Source organism: Schistocerca piceifrons, chromosome 3, assembly GCF_021461385.2.
Source record: "Schistocerca piceifrons isolate TAMUIC-IGC-003096 chromosome 3, iqSchPice1.1, whole genome shotgun sequence".
NCBI lineage: Eukaryota > Metazoa > Arthropoda > Insecta > Orthoptera > Acrididae > Schistocerca > Schistocerca piceifrons.
The window spans coordinates 222,052,077-222,067,463 of NC_060140.1; the positions used below are offsets into that span (position 1 = coordinate 222,052,077).

At 41.0% G+C, this 15,387-nt stretch overlaps 1 protein-coding gene across 1 annotated transcript in view; it reads right to left on the bottom strand.

Annotated features, from left to right (window-relative positions):
* Window positions 1-15,387, bottom strand: part of LOC124788531 (proton channel OtopLc-like) — a 132,927-nt gene that overhangs the window by 99,438 nt on the left and 18,102 nt on the right. Inside the window, exons 4-5 of the mRNA XM_047255802.1 lie at window positions 13,399-13,513; window positions 3,236-3,342 (exon numbers count right to left, since the gene is read on the bottom strand). Coding sequence (XP_047111758.1) covers window positions 3,236-3,342; window positions 13,399-13,513 — 222 coding nt within the window. The remainder of the gene's footprint in view (window positions 1-3,235; window positions 3,343-13,398; window positions 13,514-15,387) is intronic.

The window sequence follows — 15,387 nt, forward strand, 5'->3', positions numbered from 1 at the left end:
CGATTTTCGGCAGAGGGCGTTTGGGTACGGACATGCACATCATTGCGCATGCGTGATTTTCGCGCCTAAGAAACGGGGCGTCGACGTGCGGATACCGTCAGTCGTACCTAGCCACCAGCAAGGTTGAACCACCTGAAGATATCGGACAGTTGCTTTGAGGAAATATTGTGGAATTTTCACTACGTGATACGGCGGCAAACCCGTGAGGACTATTTACAAGAGGAAAGGAGTATGGAGAGTAGAAGCATGTAAGACAGAGAGAGGGAGAGGGGTGGAAACGAGATGGGGGGAAGGACAAGAAGGTGGAGATGAATAAGGAGACAGGGAATGGAGACAGAGAGAGGGTGGGAAAGGGGGGAGAGAGGTGGTGGGTGAGGGTGGGGGGAGAGGGAGAGGGCCAGAAAAGAGAGAGAGAGAGAGAGAGAGAGAGAGAGAGAGAAACAGAATTCTCGCGTCCAGGCGTGGGAGAAGTTGGTACACGATTCAGACGGTGCAGCGGTGTTGCGGACAGAAGACAGAAGGGAAACGGTACGGGGAGGCTAAGGGAATCGTGTTAACGGAGGTTTAGAGCAGGAGCTTGGCTAGAGTGAAAGATACACAGGAGACAATCCCACCTGTGCAGTTGAGGAAACTTTGCTCATAGTAAGCGTCCTAATGGCTGCTTAGTGGAGCAGCTGTTAACCTCGTTTGTGTTTTGATGCACAGCATGTTCGGCAACTGGATGGTGAAGTTTGCAGTTTGTCATACAGCTGGTCATTTGTCATACCCACATAGAATGCTGTACAGTGCAGCACAGCTGATATATAACATGGCTGATTTCACGTGTATTCCTGCCTTTTATTGGGTAGGAAATTTCCGTTGTGGGTGGGTGTATGTGACAAGTCTTGCATCTGGTCCGACTACCCGTGGGATGCAAGATTGGGAGAGGGATTAAAAGAGGAATGGGAAAGATTATTCGGTAGGCACGACTTTGGGTAGGATACCCCTCATCTTAGGCCATAACGAGAGATACTCAAAGCCTTGGTGAAGGATGTGACTGAGCTTTTCAAGGCCGGGGTGATACTGGGAGATCAGGAGAGTGGTATTCAGTAGCTGTTTAACAGGTTTACCTATGTCAGAGACGGAAATGGAACGGGAGACATGTTTATGGATGAGCTGGATGGAATAGTGTCTGTCAATGAAGGCCCTTGTAGGATTATCGGTATATTTCGACAACTCTTGTTTCCCACTGCAGATGCGACATTCCCTGGTGGCGAAACTATAAGGAAGATACTTTTCCACACGGAATGAATGACAGCTATGAAAGTGGAGGTACTGTTGGTGGATGGTGCGTTTGATATGAACACACTATTTATGGAGCTGGGAGATGATAGTCGACATCTAGGGCGATGGCTTGCAGAGCTAAGATGGACAAGATGAAGCGGATAAGGGAGTACGGTTGAGATTATGGGGAAATGAGCGGTGGTTGCCCTTCCCATGAGTGCAGATCATGAAAATATAATCAATGAACCTGAACCGCACAAGAAGCCTCCATTGGATAGGAAAGATGCCTCTAAATCCCATAAATGAGTTAGCACAGGATTATGTCATGTGAGTAACCATTTCAGTACCACGGATTTGTTTGTTTTATATATTTGACTTTCGAAAATAAAATAATTGCAGGTCAGGATGTGATTCATTAGGAGGATTAAGTAAGAGGTGGTGGGTTTGCTATCAGGAAGTACCTGTACTTATACTCCCAGCCAACCACAGTGGTTGCCTTTCCCTTATTTTACGTAAGTGGAAAGTGTACTTTCCATACCCGTTATCTAAATGTATCCAAATGTTTTTCGCGGGAACTAAAAGTGGTCTCCCAAAGATTCCCATATAATTTCCCCGAGCACTTCCGTTACACTTTATATGGGCTACGCCGTCCTGTTACGAACCTAGGAACGTGTCTTTGAATTCGCTCGATGTTAGTCATCAAGCGTACTTGAAAAGGATTCCAAAGACTGGAACAATGCTCTAGAAATGATGTCGCTAGCGTCTCGTGTGCGATTTCCTTTACAGATACCTTCCCAGAACCCATTCAGTACATTTAAGTAAACTGTTCACCTTCCTAATACTGATTAACTGTGATCGTCCATTTCATATCGCCTCTTAGCACTACCCCTAAATACTCGTATGATGTGACATACTCACTCTAATCCTGTAATCAGATATTGTCTACAATAGAGAGAAAGAACTCAATAATGTCTTACAGTTATGCTCATTTTGATACAGCTATCATTCAAGACCAACTGAACTTTTTTTTCCACGCCTTACCTGTGGACAACAGCATCTTAAGCGCACAGTCGTATACTGCTGCTGATCCTATCGGGAAAATCCGTTATTTATATACATCAAGATGAGTGGTTTACATGCCATGACCCAGTTGTCATGAAGAGTTAACGTACGACAGGCTGGATTTATAAACCTACATAAAGTTCTGCGAATTAGGAGAGTTACTTGAAGTCAAAGAGACCGCTGCGAGAAGCTGTCGGAGTAGAACGACTTTATGTTCTTTGTTGTCAGGACTAATATATGTTGAACACTTTGTTCCAGCTTCCCTAGATACAATCTATGAATTCCCACATATTATCCTTTTAATTAACTGGAATTTCTACATGTAACTTGTTTGGCAGGTCATGACTGTGAATAAAATTATTTACAAATTATGCTAAACGCAATTGTTTGTCTCCGCCTTAACTCTAGTAAATAAATTTCACATCTCATGCACTTTCCTTCTCGTATAATTAGAGGGTGGTAACCCACTATAAGCTATGTGGATGTAATTAACCAAGTTCAATTGAATTATAATGAAAACGTCTGACTTTTAGAATGTTACATTTAATCTTAATTATTTTAATTTTCAACTAGATTGTTTAATAATGCCGTTATGTGTAAAAGACTTTAAATCCATACGAAACAGCTAGACTTCAACAAAGAAAGTATAGCAGAGACCATTTTCATTTAATGGAATTTTTTCTCGTAATTTTGTCCAGTTATATGCGACTCAGAAATGTCTTACTGATTTGGGATCCAGGGCTTCACCTAACGTGCCATTTGGAAAAGTGGCTCAATTTCCACAACGAATGTAGGATCATTACATCTTCAGCATTGCGACTAGAAAGTCTTACACTTCCATGTTGTTATAAAAAAGGAGACACTATTTCGGCTTACGAGTCACAGGAACATATCTTCTCTGAACAAGCACTTACCGAATCTGTTGATGATTTTGTAGACAGCGCGACTCTTCAGCAGAATCATGTAAATGAAGCACATGTAAAGAATACTTCCAACGTAGAGATACAGGTAGAATCCCTGAAATGAAAAATCGAAATTATCGGGTTATCAACTAATCATGACTTCTACAACTAAAACAAGTTTTTCGTTCTCTTACCGTGTTAATACATATACTTACGCAGAAATACGAACTTCGAAAATCATTATACAGCCTTTGTGATCACTAAAATGATGTTCAAAGACCATACAACTAGTGACAAGAATTTCCAGTTAAACAGTCAGCAATAGTAGCAAAGGGAATGTCATGCAAAACCGCTACATTGCAATGGTCGTTGTGAACAGTGCTACTCTTGCTAGTTTAGCCATTATTTTGAAGTTTTGTACGTTTAATTATATGTAAATCCTTACAATGTGTTCCAAGTACCTTACACATAGCAATTTCTCAGTAGAACGAAAAACTAGTCCAAAGTTTTACTTTTTTATTTACTCGATAACCAGTATCGGGACGTCATCTATATGCGCTGTAGCTGTTCGTTGCACATTTTTGACATGGTTATCGCATTTTCGTCTATCGTACGATGGTTTAAAAACGAATCTCTGCCCGAAACTAGTAATCGAGTGAATAAAAAAGTTAAATTTGCAACTTTGGACTGGTTTTTCGTTCTATTGAGTAACAGAAGTTGCTGATCCACAGCCACTCTAGCTTGCTGGAAGTTCATAAACAGCGATTTCTCCCACAACAGACTTTATTGATATTATCCGACGGTAGATGCTGTTACTGTTTCTTAAAACAGTCAACAACAATGCAGTTAACTTGTCACCAGCCTGACGGCTGCGGGTTCCCTGTCCTTAAACAAAAAAAGCGCAATATGGCCTTCCGTCTCACCCTGCTTCATTAATTTCTATCTCTGTATTGCGTTGGGTCTGGCTTTCCCAGATTAGTGGTTTCCTGCAGAGGTCAGGGCGTTGCAATGCTTCAATCTTTTATTGTCAGCTCGTGACACATCTCTTCAGAGCTGGCAGACCGTCCAAGTTAAAACACGATACAATCGCCTTCCATCGTTTAGGACACAACACAGAAGATGGCTCTTTGAAGGATTTCAGACCCCACGCAGTATGCTGTTCCGAACTTTCTACCTACGTCCATCCTTCCTTTGGCGGTGCCCGTCATTCGTAAATGCCTACGATTCCTCCTAATGACCAGACTCTGGTTGTCTCCCCAGTTCGGCTGGCCTTTGCTGCCGGCCGCGGTGACCGTGCGGTTCTAGGCGCTCCAGTCCGGAGCCGCGCTGCTGCTACGGTCGCAGGTTCGAATCCTGCCTCGGGCATGGGTGTGTGTGATGTCCTTAGGTTAGTTAGGTTTAAGTAGTTCTAAGTTCTAGGGGACTGATGACCACAGCAGTTGAGTCCCATACTGCTCAGAGCCATTTGAACCATTTTTTTTTTTTTTTTTTTTTTTGGCCTTTGCTCAACCTGTACTCAATAACACTTCCAACTACATGTAAATAGACTCCAGAAGAAGAATTTAATGGGAAGTTATAGAAATTGGATGTGGCAATCACTGACATTAACTTTAATCATACTTGTACTCTTGTTTCGTTGGGGTTAATTTACATCGCCTGGGCTTTTTAATTTATTGGAGTTTAATTATGAAGACGGCAATTTTGATAAAAACGCTCGTGTCATATTCCTATACCTTTCTGATGCCAGAACAATTTTTTCATTTATTCCTCTAGATATTTAAATCTATCTACATTCTGAGGTTTTCCTCCTACCAGTATTGTATAACCGAAGAAAAGCCACTATAGTGCTGCCGTTCTGAAAATAAAAAGACAGTGCGACATTGGCACAGAATATATTTCAATGTCATCGTGTTGAGCAACTGAGCCTAGTAAAACACGATAGAGACGAACGGTTGTGACAGTGCAGTATGGACAACCGTATTTGTATGGTTACCAGTTTCAGTAGCCATTTACTGCAAATATTTTAAGCTTGAAAATTTTAGCAAACTAGCCAAAGAAAAAGCAACGGGTGTTCGTAGCGGGTGTTGGGCTGTTTCACCACATTGATCACCCGTATAGCACACAGTTCAGCACACAACACATTTCAGGAAGGCGTTACACATGCGAGTGTTTTACTATCCGTTTTGTACTGCTGAGCTATCTTCCAACGATTCCTACTTTTTTCTTATTCTTGAAGATGTTCCTGCCCAAACACATATGTACGAAAAATGGTACGTTTACAAGCAGTGATTTCTTATGAGACAGAAATAAGCTCATGGTTTGACAAGAGTTTCGGTGCTGGTAGAAAATGTACTCTGAAATAACGCCAAGACTGCTGTATTAATTGAAACAAATAACTCTGTTTAAGTCACAACGGAAACTATTATTTGGATAACTCTAATTTTATACTAAAATCCGATAGAAGATGGACGAAGTATTAATAAATAAATCGGAAGGGAAACACTGTGCAATTATGGAAACAGATGCCCTTACAGAAAGAACAGAAAGATTACCTCATCGAAATTGCAGTCTATACATATATATATGGATACTTACTTGTAGGAGGAAATCTTATCTAAAGTGTTCATTTCATGAGCCTTCTACTGTATATTCAAGTCTGCTGCTATTGTTAACAGCAGCGATGCATAAATGCTTTCGATATAGCGTACACTTTTGTATATATAGGAACTCCAAACTCGGACGTTTCGCGTAGTTACTTACTGATACAAATAGACACAAACAACTACAAAGTTACACTTGAAAAGTTACAAATTCTAGTGAAGATTTATCCTACTGTAAGAGAACCATTACACCCAAGATGCCATAACAGAGGTGCAGCATCTAAGTAATGAGCACACAGGACTACATGTAAACTAACAACACTTCAAACAGTAAAATAGATTTGTGGCCAAATCTTAAGGAGGAAACTAACTTTCGCATGATGGGTCACTGACAAGTAACGTAGCTCAGTGAAACTTGGGCCATACGTATAACGAACTGCTACAGTATAGTACGAAAGGTAACTAAAAGAAATACCCAACAAGGCGAACGGTCGTGACACTTCTATTCCAAATCAATAATTACACTGAAGGCACAGAGATAGGGTTTGTGATCACTACAGACGGCAGTACATGCTGTACATATTATTACGTACATCTACGCGGCTACACTGTAACTCACACATATGTGTTTGGCAGACGGTTAATCAAAGCAACGTCACAATAACTCTCTGCCATTCCTCTCTCGAACAGCGCTCGGGGAAAACCAACACCTGTATTTTTTTCTTGCGAACTCGGATTTTCTTTACTTTATTATGGTGATTGTTTCTCTTCATGTAGGTCGCCTTCAACAAAATATTTTCGCTTCCGGAGGAGAAAGTCGGTGATTGAAATTTCATGAGAAGATCCCACTGGAACAAGAAACGTCTTTGTTTTAATGATGTCTACCCCAAATTATGCATCATGTCCATGACACTCTCTCCTCTATTTATCGATAATACAAAACGTGATGCCCTCCTTTGACCTTTCTCGATATGCTCCATGAAGCCTATCTGGTAACGATCCCACACCGCGTGCAGAGCTTAAAAAGAGAAGGGACAATCATAGTACAGGCAGTCTCTTTAGTAGATATGTTGCATCTTCTAAGTGCTCTGCCAATTAAATGCAGTCTTTGGTTTGCCTTCCTCACAACATTTTCTGTATGTTCTTTGCAGTTTAAGTTCTTCTTAATTGTGATTTCTAAGTATTTAGTTGAATTTACGGCTTTCAGGTTTGATCGATTTATCGTGTAACGGAAATTTAATGGATTCCTTTTACCACTCATGTAGATGACCTGACACTTTTCATTATTTAGGGTTAATTGTCAAGTTTCGCACCATACAAGAAAAAAACAAAAAAAAAAAGGTTCAAATGGCTCTGAGCACTATGGGACTTAACTGCTGAGGTCATCAGTCCCCTAGAACTTAGAACTACTTAAACCTAACTAACCTAAGAACATCACACACATCCATGCCCGAGACAGGATTCGAACCTGCGACCGTAGTGGTCGCTCGGTTCCAGACTGTAGCGCCTAGAACCGCTCGGCCACCCAGGCTGGCCGTACCATACAGACATCTTTTCTAAATCGTATTACAACTTGTTTTGATCTTATGATGACTTTACTAGACGATAAATGGCAGCGTAATCTGCAAACAACCTAAGACGGCTGCTCAGATTGTCTCCTGAATCGTTTATATATATACGGATCAGCCGAAGACCTATAACACGACCTTGGGGAACGCCAGAAACTACTTCTGTTTTACTCGACGACGTTCCGTCAATAACCCACGAACCGTGACCTCCTTTACATGAAATCAAGAATCCAGTCGCATAACTGAGACGATATTCCAGGAGGACACAATTTGATTAGAAGTCAACTGTGAGGTACGGTACCGAAAGCCGGCAGGAGATCTATAAATATGGACCTGACCGTTCTCCCGTCTTAAATCCCATCTAGCACGTGGGGGATGCATTGAGTAGACGTACCAAAGAACGTCCACATGTTCCAATGACCATCCATCAGTTGTCTACAACGTGCTCCTAGTCTGGCCACAAGGCTACTTAGGAGTGCTTGTGGTAAGGCGTTCCATTTCTCCACAAGCTGGGTGACAACTGTTGGATGATCGTTGGAACATGTGGACGTTCTGCAATACGTCTACACAATGCACCCAACATGCACTAGATGGGATTTAAGCCGGGAGAACGGGTAGGTCAGTCCACTCGACAAATATGCTTTCGTTGCAACAGCTGTTGCACCTGTGGCGGGTCGATGCCGCCACAGATTGTGATCCATAAAAATGTAATCAGGGCCACATGCATCCGTGTAAAGCCCATATGGGGAAGAAGGACAGTGTCACAATAACGTTGATCGGTGAGTGTACCTTGTTCGAATATTTGTAATTATGTGCGCCTGTGCAACGTTGTCTCCCCACACCATAACACCGGGACCACCAAAACCATCATGTTTGGAAATGTTCCAGGGTGCATTCCATCTCTCGACATATGAGGATACATAATGCAACCAGGATCATTGTCGAACATGATCACCACTTGTTAAGGTGTGGGAAGCCATAATATTGCATAGGCATATGTTGTTGTGGTTTTCAGTCCAGAGACTGGTTTGGTGCAGCTCTCCATGCTAATCTATCCTGTGCAAGCTCCTTCATCTCCCAGTACCTACTGCAACCTACATCCTTCTGAATCTGCTTAGTGTATGCATCTCTTGGTCTCTCTCTACGATTTTTACCCTCCACGCTGCCCTCCAATGCTAAATTTGTGATCCCTTGATGCCTCAGGACATGTCCTACCAACCGATCCCTTCTTGTAGTCAAGTTGTGCCACACACTTCTCTTCTCCCCAATCCTATTCAATACCTCCTCATTAGTTACGTGATCTACCCACCTAATCTTCAACATTCTTCTGTAGCACCACATTTCGAAAGCTTCTATTCTTTTCTTGTCCAAACTGGTTATCGTCCATGTTTCACTTCCATACATGGCTACACTCCATACAAATACTTTCAGAAACGACTTCCTGACACTTAAATCTATACTCGATGTTAACAAATTTCTCTTCTTCAGAAACGCTTTCCTTGCCATTGCCAGTCTACATTTTACATCCTCTCTACTTCGACCATCATCAGTTATTTTGCTCCCCAAATAGCAAAACTCCTTTACTACTTTAAGTGTCTCATTTCCTAATCTAATTCCCTCAGCTTTACCCGACTTAATTCGACTACATTCCATTATCCTTGTTTTGCTTTTGTTGATGTTCATCTTACATCCTCCTTTCAAGACACTGTCCATTCCGTTCAACTGCTCTTCCAAGTCCTTTGCTGTCTCTGACAGAATTACAATGTCATCGGCGAACCTCAAAGTTTTTATTTCTTCTCCATGGATTTTAATACCTACTCCGAATTTTTCTTTTGTTTCCTTTACTGCTTGCTCAATATACAGATTGAATAACATCGGGGAGAGGCTACAACCCTGTCTCACTCCCTTCCCAACCACTGCTTCCCTTTCGCGTCCCTCGACTCTTATAACTGCCATCTGGTTTCTGTACAAATTGTAAATAGCCTTTCGCTCCCTGTATTTTACCCCTGCCACCTTTAGAATTTGAAAGAGAGTATTCCAGTCAACATTGTCAAAAGCTTTCCCTAAGTCTACAAATGCTGGAAACGTAGGTTTGCCTTTCCTTAATCTTTCTTCTAAGATAAGTCGTAAGGTCAGTATTGCCTCACGTGTTCCAGTATTTCTACGGAATCCAAACTGATCTTCCCCGAGGTCGGCTTCTACCAGTTTTTCCATTCATCTGTAAATAATTCGAGTTAGTATTTCACAGCTGTGACTTATTAAACTGCTAGTTCGGTAATTTTCACATCTGTCAACACCTGCTTTCTTTGGGATTGGAATTATTATATTCTTCTTGAAGTCTGAGGGTATTTCGCCTATCTCGTACATCTTGCTCACCAGATGGTAGAGTTTTGTCAGGACTGGCTCTCCCAAGGCCGTCAGTAGTTCTAATGGAATGTTGTCTACTCGCGGGGCCTTGTTTCGACTCAGGTCTTTCAGTGCTCTGTCAAACTCTTCACGCAGTATCGTATCTCCTATTTCATCTTCATCTACATCCTCTTCTATTACCATAATATTGTCCTCAAGTACATCGCCCTTGTATAGACCCTCTATATACTCCTTCCACCTTTCTGCTTTCCTCTCTTTGCTTAGAACTGGGTCTCCATCTGGGCTCTTGATATTCATACAAGTGGCTCTCTTTTCTCCAAAGGTCTCTTTAATTTTCCTCTATGCTGTATCTATCTTACCCCTAGTGAGATAAGCCTCTACATCCTTACATCTGTCCTCTAGCCATCCCTGCTTAGCCATTTTGCACTTCCTGTCGATGTCATTTTTGAGACGTTTGTATTCCTTTTTGCCTCCTTCATTTACTGCATTTTTATATTTTCTCCTTTTATCAATTAAATTCAGTATCTCTTCTGTTAAGCAAGGATTTCTATTAGCCCTCGTCTTTTTACCTACTTGATCCTCTGCTGCCTCCACTACTTCATCCCTCAAAGCTACCCACTCATCTTCTACTGTATTTCTTTCCCCCGATCCTGTCAATTGTTCCCTTATGCTGTCCCTGAAACTCTGTACAACCTCTGGTTTAGTCAGTTTATCCAGTCTCATCTCCTTAAATTCCCACCTTTTTGCAATTTATTCAGTTTTAACCTACAGTTCATAACGAATAGATTGTGGTCAGAGTCCACATCTGCCCCTGGAAATGTCCTACAATTTAAAACATGGTTCCTAAATCTCTGTCTTACCATTATATAATCTATCTGATACCTTTTAGTATCTCCAGGATTCTTCCATGTATACAATCTTATTTTATGATTCTTGAACCAAGTGTTAGCTATGATTAAGTCATACTCTGTGCAAAATTCTAACAGACGGCTTCCTCTTTCATTTCTTGGCCCCAATCCATATTCACCTACTATGTTTCCTTCTCTCCCTTTTCCTACTCTCGCATTCAAGTCACCCATGACCATTAAATTTTCGTCTCCCTTCACTACCTGAATAATTTATTTTAACTCATCATACATTTCATCAATTTCTTCGTCATCTGCAGAGCTAGTTGGCATATAAACTTGTACTACTGTAGTAGGCATGGGCTTCGTGTCTATCTTGGCCACTATAATACGTTCACTATGCTGTTTGTAGTAGCTTACCCGCACTCCTATTTTTTTATTCATTATTAAACCTACTCCTGCATTACCCCTATTTGATTTTGTATTTATAACCCTGTATTCACCTGACCAGAAGTCTTGTTCCTCCTGCCACCGAACTTCACTAATTCCCACTATATCTAACTTTAACCTATCCATTTCCCTTTTTAAATTTTCCAACCTACATGCCCGATTAAGGGATCTGACATTCCACGCTCCGATTCGTAGAATGCCAGTTTTCTTTCTCCTGATAACGACGTCCTCCTGAGTAGTCTCCGCCCGGGGATCCGAATGGGGGACTATTTTACTTCCGGAATGTTTTACCCAAGACGACGCCATCATCATTTAACCATACAGTAAAGCTGCATGCCCTCGGGAAAAATAACGGCTGTAGTTTCCCCTTGCTTTCAGCCGTTCGCAGTACCACAACAGCAAGGCCGTTTTGGTTAAGGCCAGATCAGTCAATCATCCAGACTATTGCCCCTGCTACTACTGATAAGGCTGCTGCCCCTCTTCAGGAACCACACGTTTGTCTGCCCTCTCAACAGATACCCTACCGTTGTGGTTGCACCTACGGTGCGGCTATCTGTATCGTTGAGGCACGCAAGCCTCCCCACCAACGGCAAGGTCCATGGTTCATGGGGGGAGGACAAATTCCTATTCTCCCTAATTCTACTCAGTCCCTTCTACGTGATCTACCCATGTAATCTTCAGCATTTTTCTGTAGCACCACATTTCTGAAGCTTCTATTCTATTCTTGTCCAAACTATTTATCGTCCATGTTTCACTTCCATACGAATAGTTTCAGAAAAGACTTTCTGACACTTAAATCTGTACTCGATGTTAACAAATTTCTCTTTTTCAGAAACGCTTTCCTTGCCATTGCCAATGTACATTTTATATCCTCTCTACTTCGACCATCATCAGTTATTTTGCTCCCCAAATAGCAAAACTCCTTTACTACTTTAAGTGTCTCATTTCCTAATCTAATTCCCTCAGCTTTACCCGACTTAATTCGACTACATTCCATTATCCTTGTTTTGCTTTTGTTGATGTTCATCTTACATCCTCCTTTCAAGACACTGCCCAACTGTTCAACTGCTCTTCCAGGTCCTTTGCTGTCTCTGACAGAATTACTATGTCATCGTCAAACCTTAAAGTTTTTGTTTCTTCTGCATGGATTTTAATTCCTACTACGAATTTTTGTTTTGATTCCTTTACTGCTTGCTCAATACGCAGATTGAATAGCATCTGGGATACGTTACAACTATGTCTCATTCCCTTCCCAACCACTGCTTCCGCTTCATGTCCCTCGACTCTTATAACTGCCATCTGGTTTCTGTACAAATTGTAAATAGCCTTTCGCTCCCTTTATTTGACCCCTGCCACTTTCAGAATTTGAAAGAGAGTATTCCAGTATTCTGAAAGGCTTTCTGTAACTCTACAAACGATATAATCGTAGGTTTGCCTTTCCTTAACCTATCTTCTAAGATAGGTCGTAGGGTCAGCATTGCCTCGCGTGTTCCAACATTTCTATGGATTCCAAAACGGTCTTCCCTGAGGTCGGCTTCTACCAGTTTCTTCTACCAGCTTCTACCAGCAAAGGCATAGTGACCTCCAAATCTTTGAACACGCTAGAGGGAGGCGTACTGGATCACGTTCACATGCACCAACGACCATCCAGCAGCAGTCAACCGCACTGGTATAGGAATGGAACGTGCTACCAAAAGCAGTCCTTATCAAGCTTGTGGTCAACATGGGAGCACATTGCAGAGCATCCATTGCCGTCATGATAATTACACACGGTATTAAGAACCATGACCTATCTTTTGTAATATCTAGGCGACCATCAAAGTGGTGGTTAGTTCAGTCTAATAATTGTCTTTCAATAAAAATGTCCTTGTGTTTGATTGCGTATTTCTTTCCATTGCCTTGTAAGTATGGTCAACGTTTCACCGAGCTTTTTCACTTGTCAGTGACGCATCATGCCAAAGTTACTTTAATCCTTACGTTTTGTACGACTGTGTATAATAACATAATGCAAAATTTTAGCACTTTTGATGCTCCATAGTAAATTGAGGTATCGCGCGTTTAACAATCTGCTCAGTTTCAGACAGAAGTAACCTTATAGTCACTCATATAAGATGGAGCTGAGGTTACATATTACCATGTAGCTTCAGCCTGAAGAATTGTGCAACTACAGGGACCTCATACGTTTAGTATATTCTACAAGTAATAAATGTCGTGTAATGAACGGGCCATCTTCTTGAGTTTGTCACTGCCACCTTTGCGAAATGACAACAAGACTTTAATTCTCTCCTGCGTTGAAAATGTCTTGGGGTGCAGTAACATGTAGTCGGCCCGAAATACTCACCTGGAAGTAGTTTGCATGCACCTCTGCAGAGAGCACCTCCGTTATGGGCATAGCTATGCCGACCACCACCAGCAGCTTGGCGTAGAGCGCCGACAGGATCGTGCTGAGGGCGTCACTAGAACAATTGCACAAAGTTTGTCCAGTCATTTCAAGGACTAAGTGATGTGTTGCATAGCAGCATTACAACTCTAGAAATGTTATTCACTCATGAAATCTGTAGAAGAGTCAAGTGAGAATATTATTTCGTTGCGAGGCGCTCAGCTTATTTGCAGTTAGCTTAAAATGAAGCAGATGCTCAGGTCAATACAGGATAACCACTAATATCTGGTCCCTAGTTTCTGGAGAACCCATGATCATCTTTCACACCTGAATAATCTGTGCCTTCATTTCAGTAAATTAATCTTCTTCCACGACTCAGCCTACGTATTCATACCATAATTAATATTCCACTTTATAGATAGCAGACAAAACCTGTGCCAAAGCGAAAATCGAACACAAGTCATTACCTTCCGCCGGAATTTTGAGCTCTGTGTGGATGACTCAAATGGTATTGCACTGGCTTGGAAATGCAAGCGTCTTGGTTCGAGTCTCATTCCGAGACGTTCAGTAAGCTCTACAAATTCTTTATTCATGGAGGCAATGGTAATTGACATGCTTACTAGACAAATAAATACGGCGAAAATACTTTATGACAAGCAGAAAAAGGGGTTATGCAAATATCTTTCATAGTGAATGATGAAAAATTAAAGATTTAATGCAACAAATAACCACTTCGCGTGCTTATTCTCTCTGTTCGTCCCTCCCTACCTACTCCTTTATTCAAACACAGTCATACACTAACGCATTTAACATTCGGAAAACATATTTCTTTTAGATGAAGAAAATAGTAGAATAATGTTGTGTAAAATGGGCGCAAGGAGAATATATTGGATTGAAATAGCCAAAACGATGATGCCAATGGAAATACATAAATAATATAGAGGACACTGATTAGTAACTTTTGTGGTGTCTAGTTACAAAAAAAGTTTAACCACTGAGGAAATAAAAGAAACTACGAATAGAGCCAAATTTAAGCAAAATATTTCATAAAAGTATTTCAGATCTTCATAGTTAAAAATGTACTTTCTCCTACATGTAGAACAATAATGTGCTTAAAATTAAACAAACAGACGTTTCGTACAAAAACGCTATGCGAGTTTGATAAATGATAGCTTTCCTATAGAAGAACAGGTTTTAAATATTTTACTGAAGTTATATTGAAAATTAGAAAAAAATAGTAGCATAATTATACTTTCACTGATTGAGATTGTAGAATTACATTTTGCCACTGATAGATATTTGTTAAGCACTGTACCCTCCAGTTATTTATAGCTGACAGAAGGACTCAATTTTTGAAAAGCTAGTCAGTGCGATAGTGAGGAATTCATCATAATTTGTATTCGATTTTCACTGCATTTCTGTAAAGTTTCTCAGTGTATTATGCAGTATATGAGTTTACAAGTGCACTGTGCAGTACATGAAACTCCATGTTCCTTAAAATAATAAATTCTAATGATAACACAGAAAAAATACCGATTTTACGTAAGTGAGGTAGCTAAAAACGGACTGCAAGAATTGATTAACTTCTGAATGATAGCACTCCGAAATGAAACGTAACCTGTCAGGGAATAGTGATAAACGATTCGCATTCTTATTTGGTAGTAGCTTTTACATTTTGTATTCGGCACTTACAATTTAAGAGAAGCAGAGGGATTAAATGAAAGAGATGAACGTAATTCTATAGGAAACGTGATGAATAACATATTGAAGTAGAAATCTCTACAGTTGCAAAGCGTCGACTGCACACCGGCCAGCGCAGCGACAATGGAAAGAGTGGACAGCCTCCAAGGAGACAGATTTCAGTACTCCCTGTCAACGCTGATTTAACCAGCCGCCCCATCAATGGTCGGCCAAATTCGGTGACAGACTTCGAGAACATGAGTACAGAGT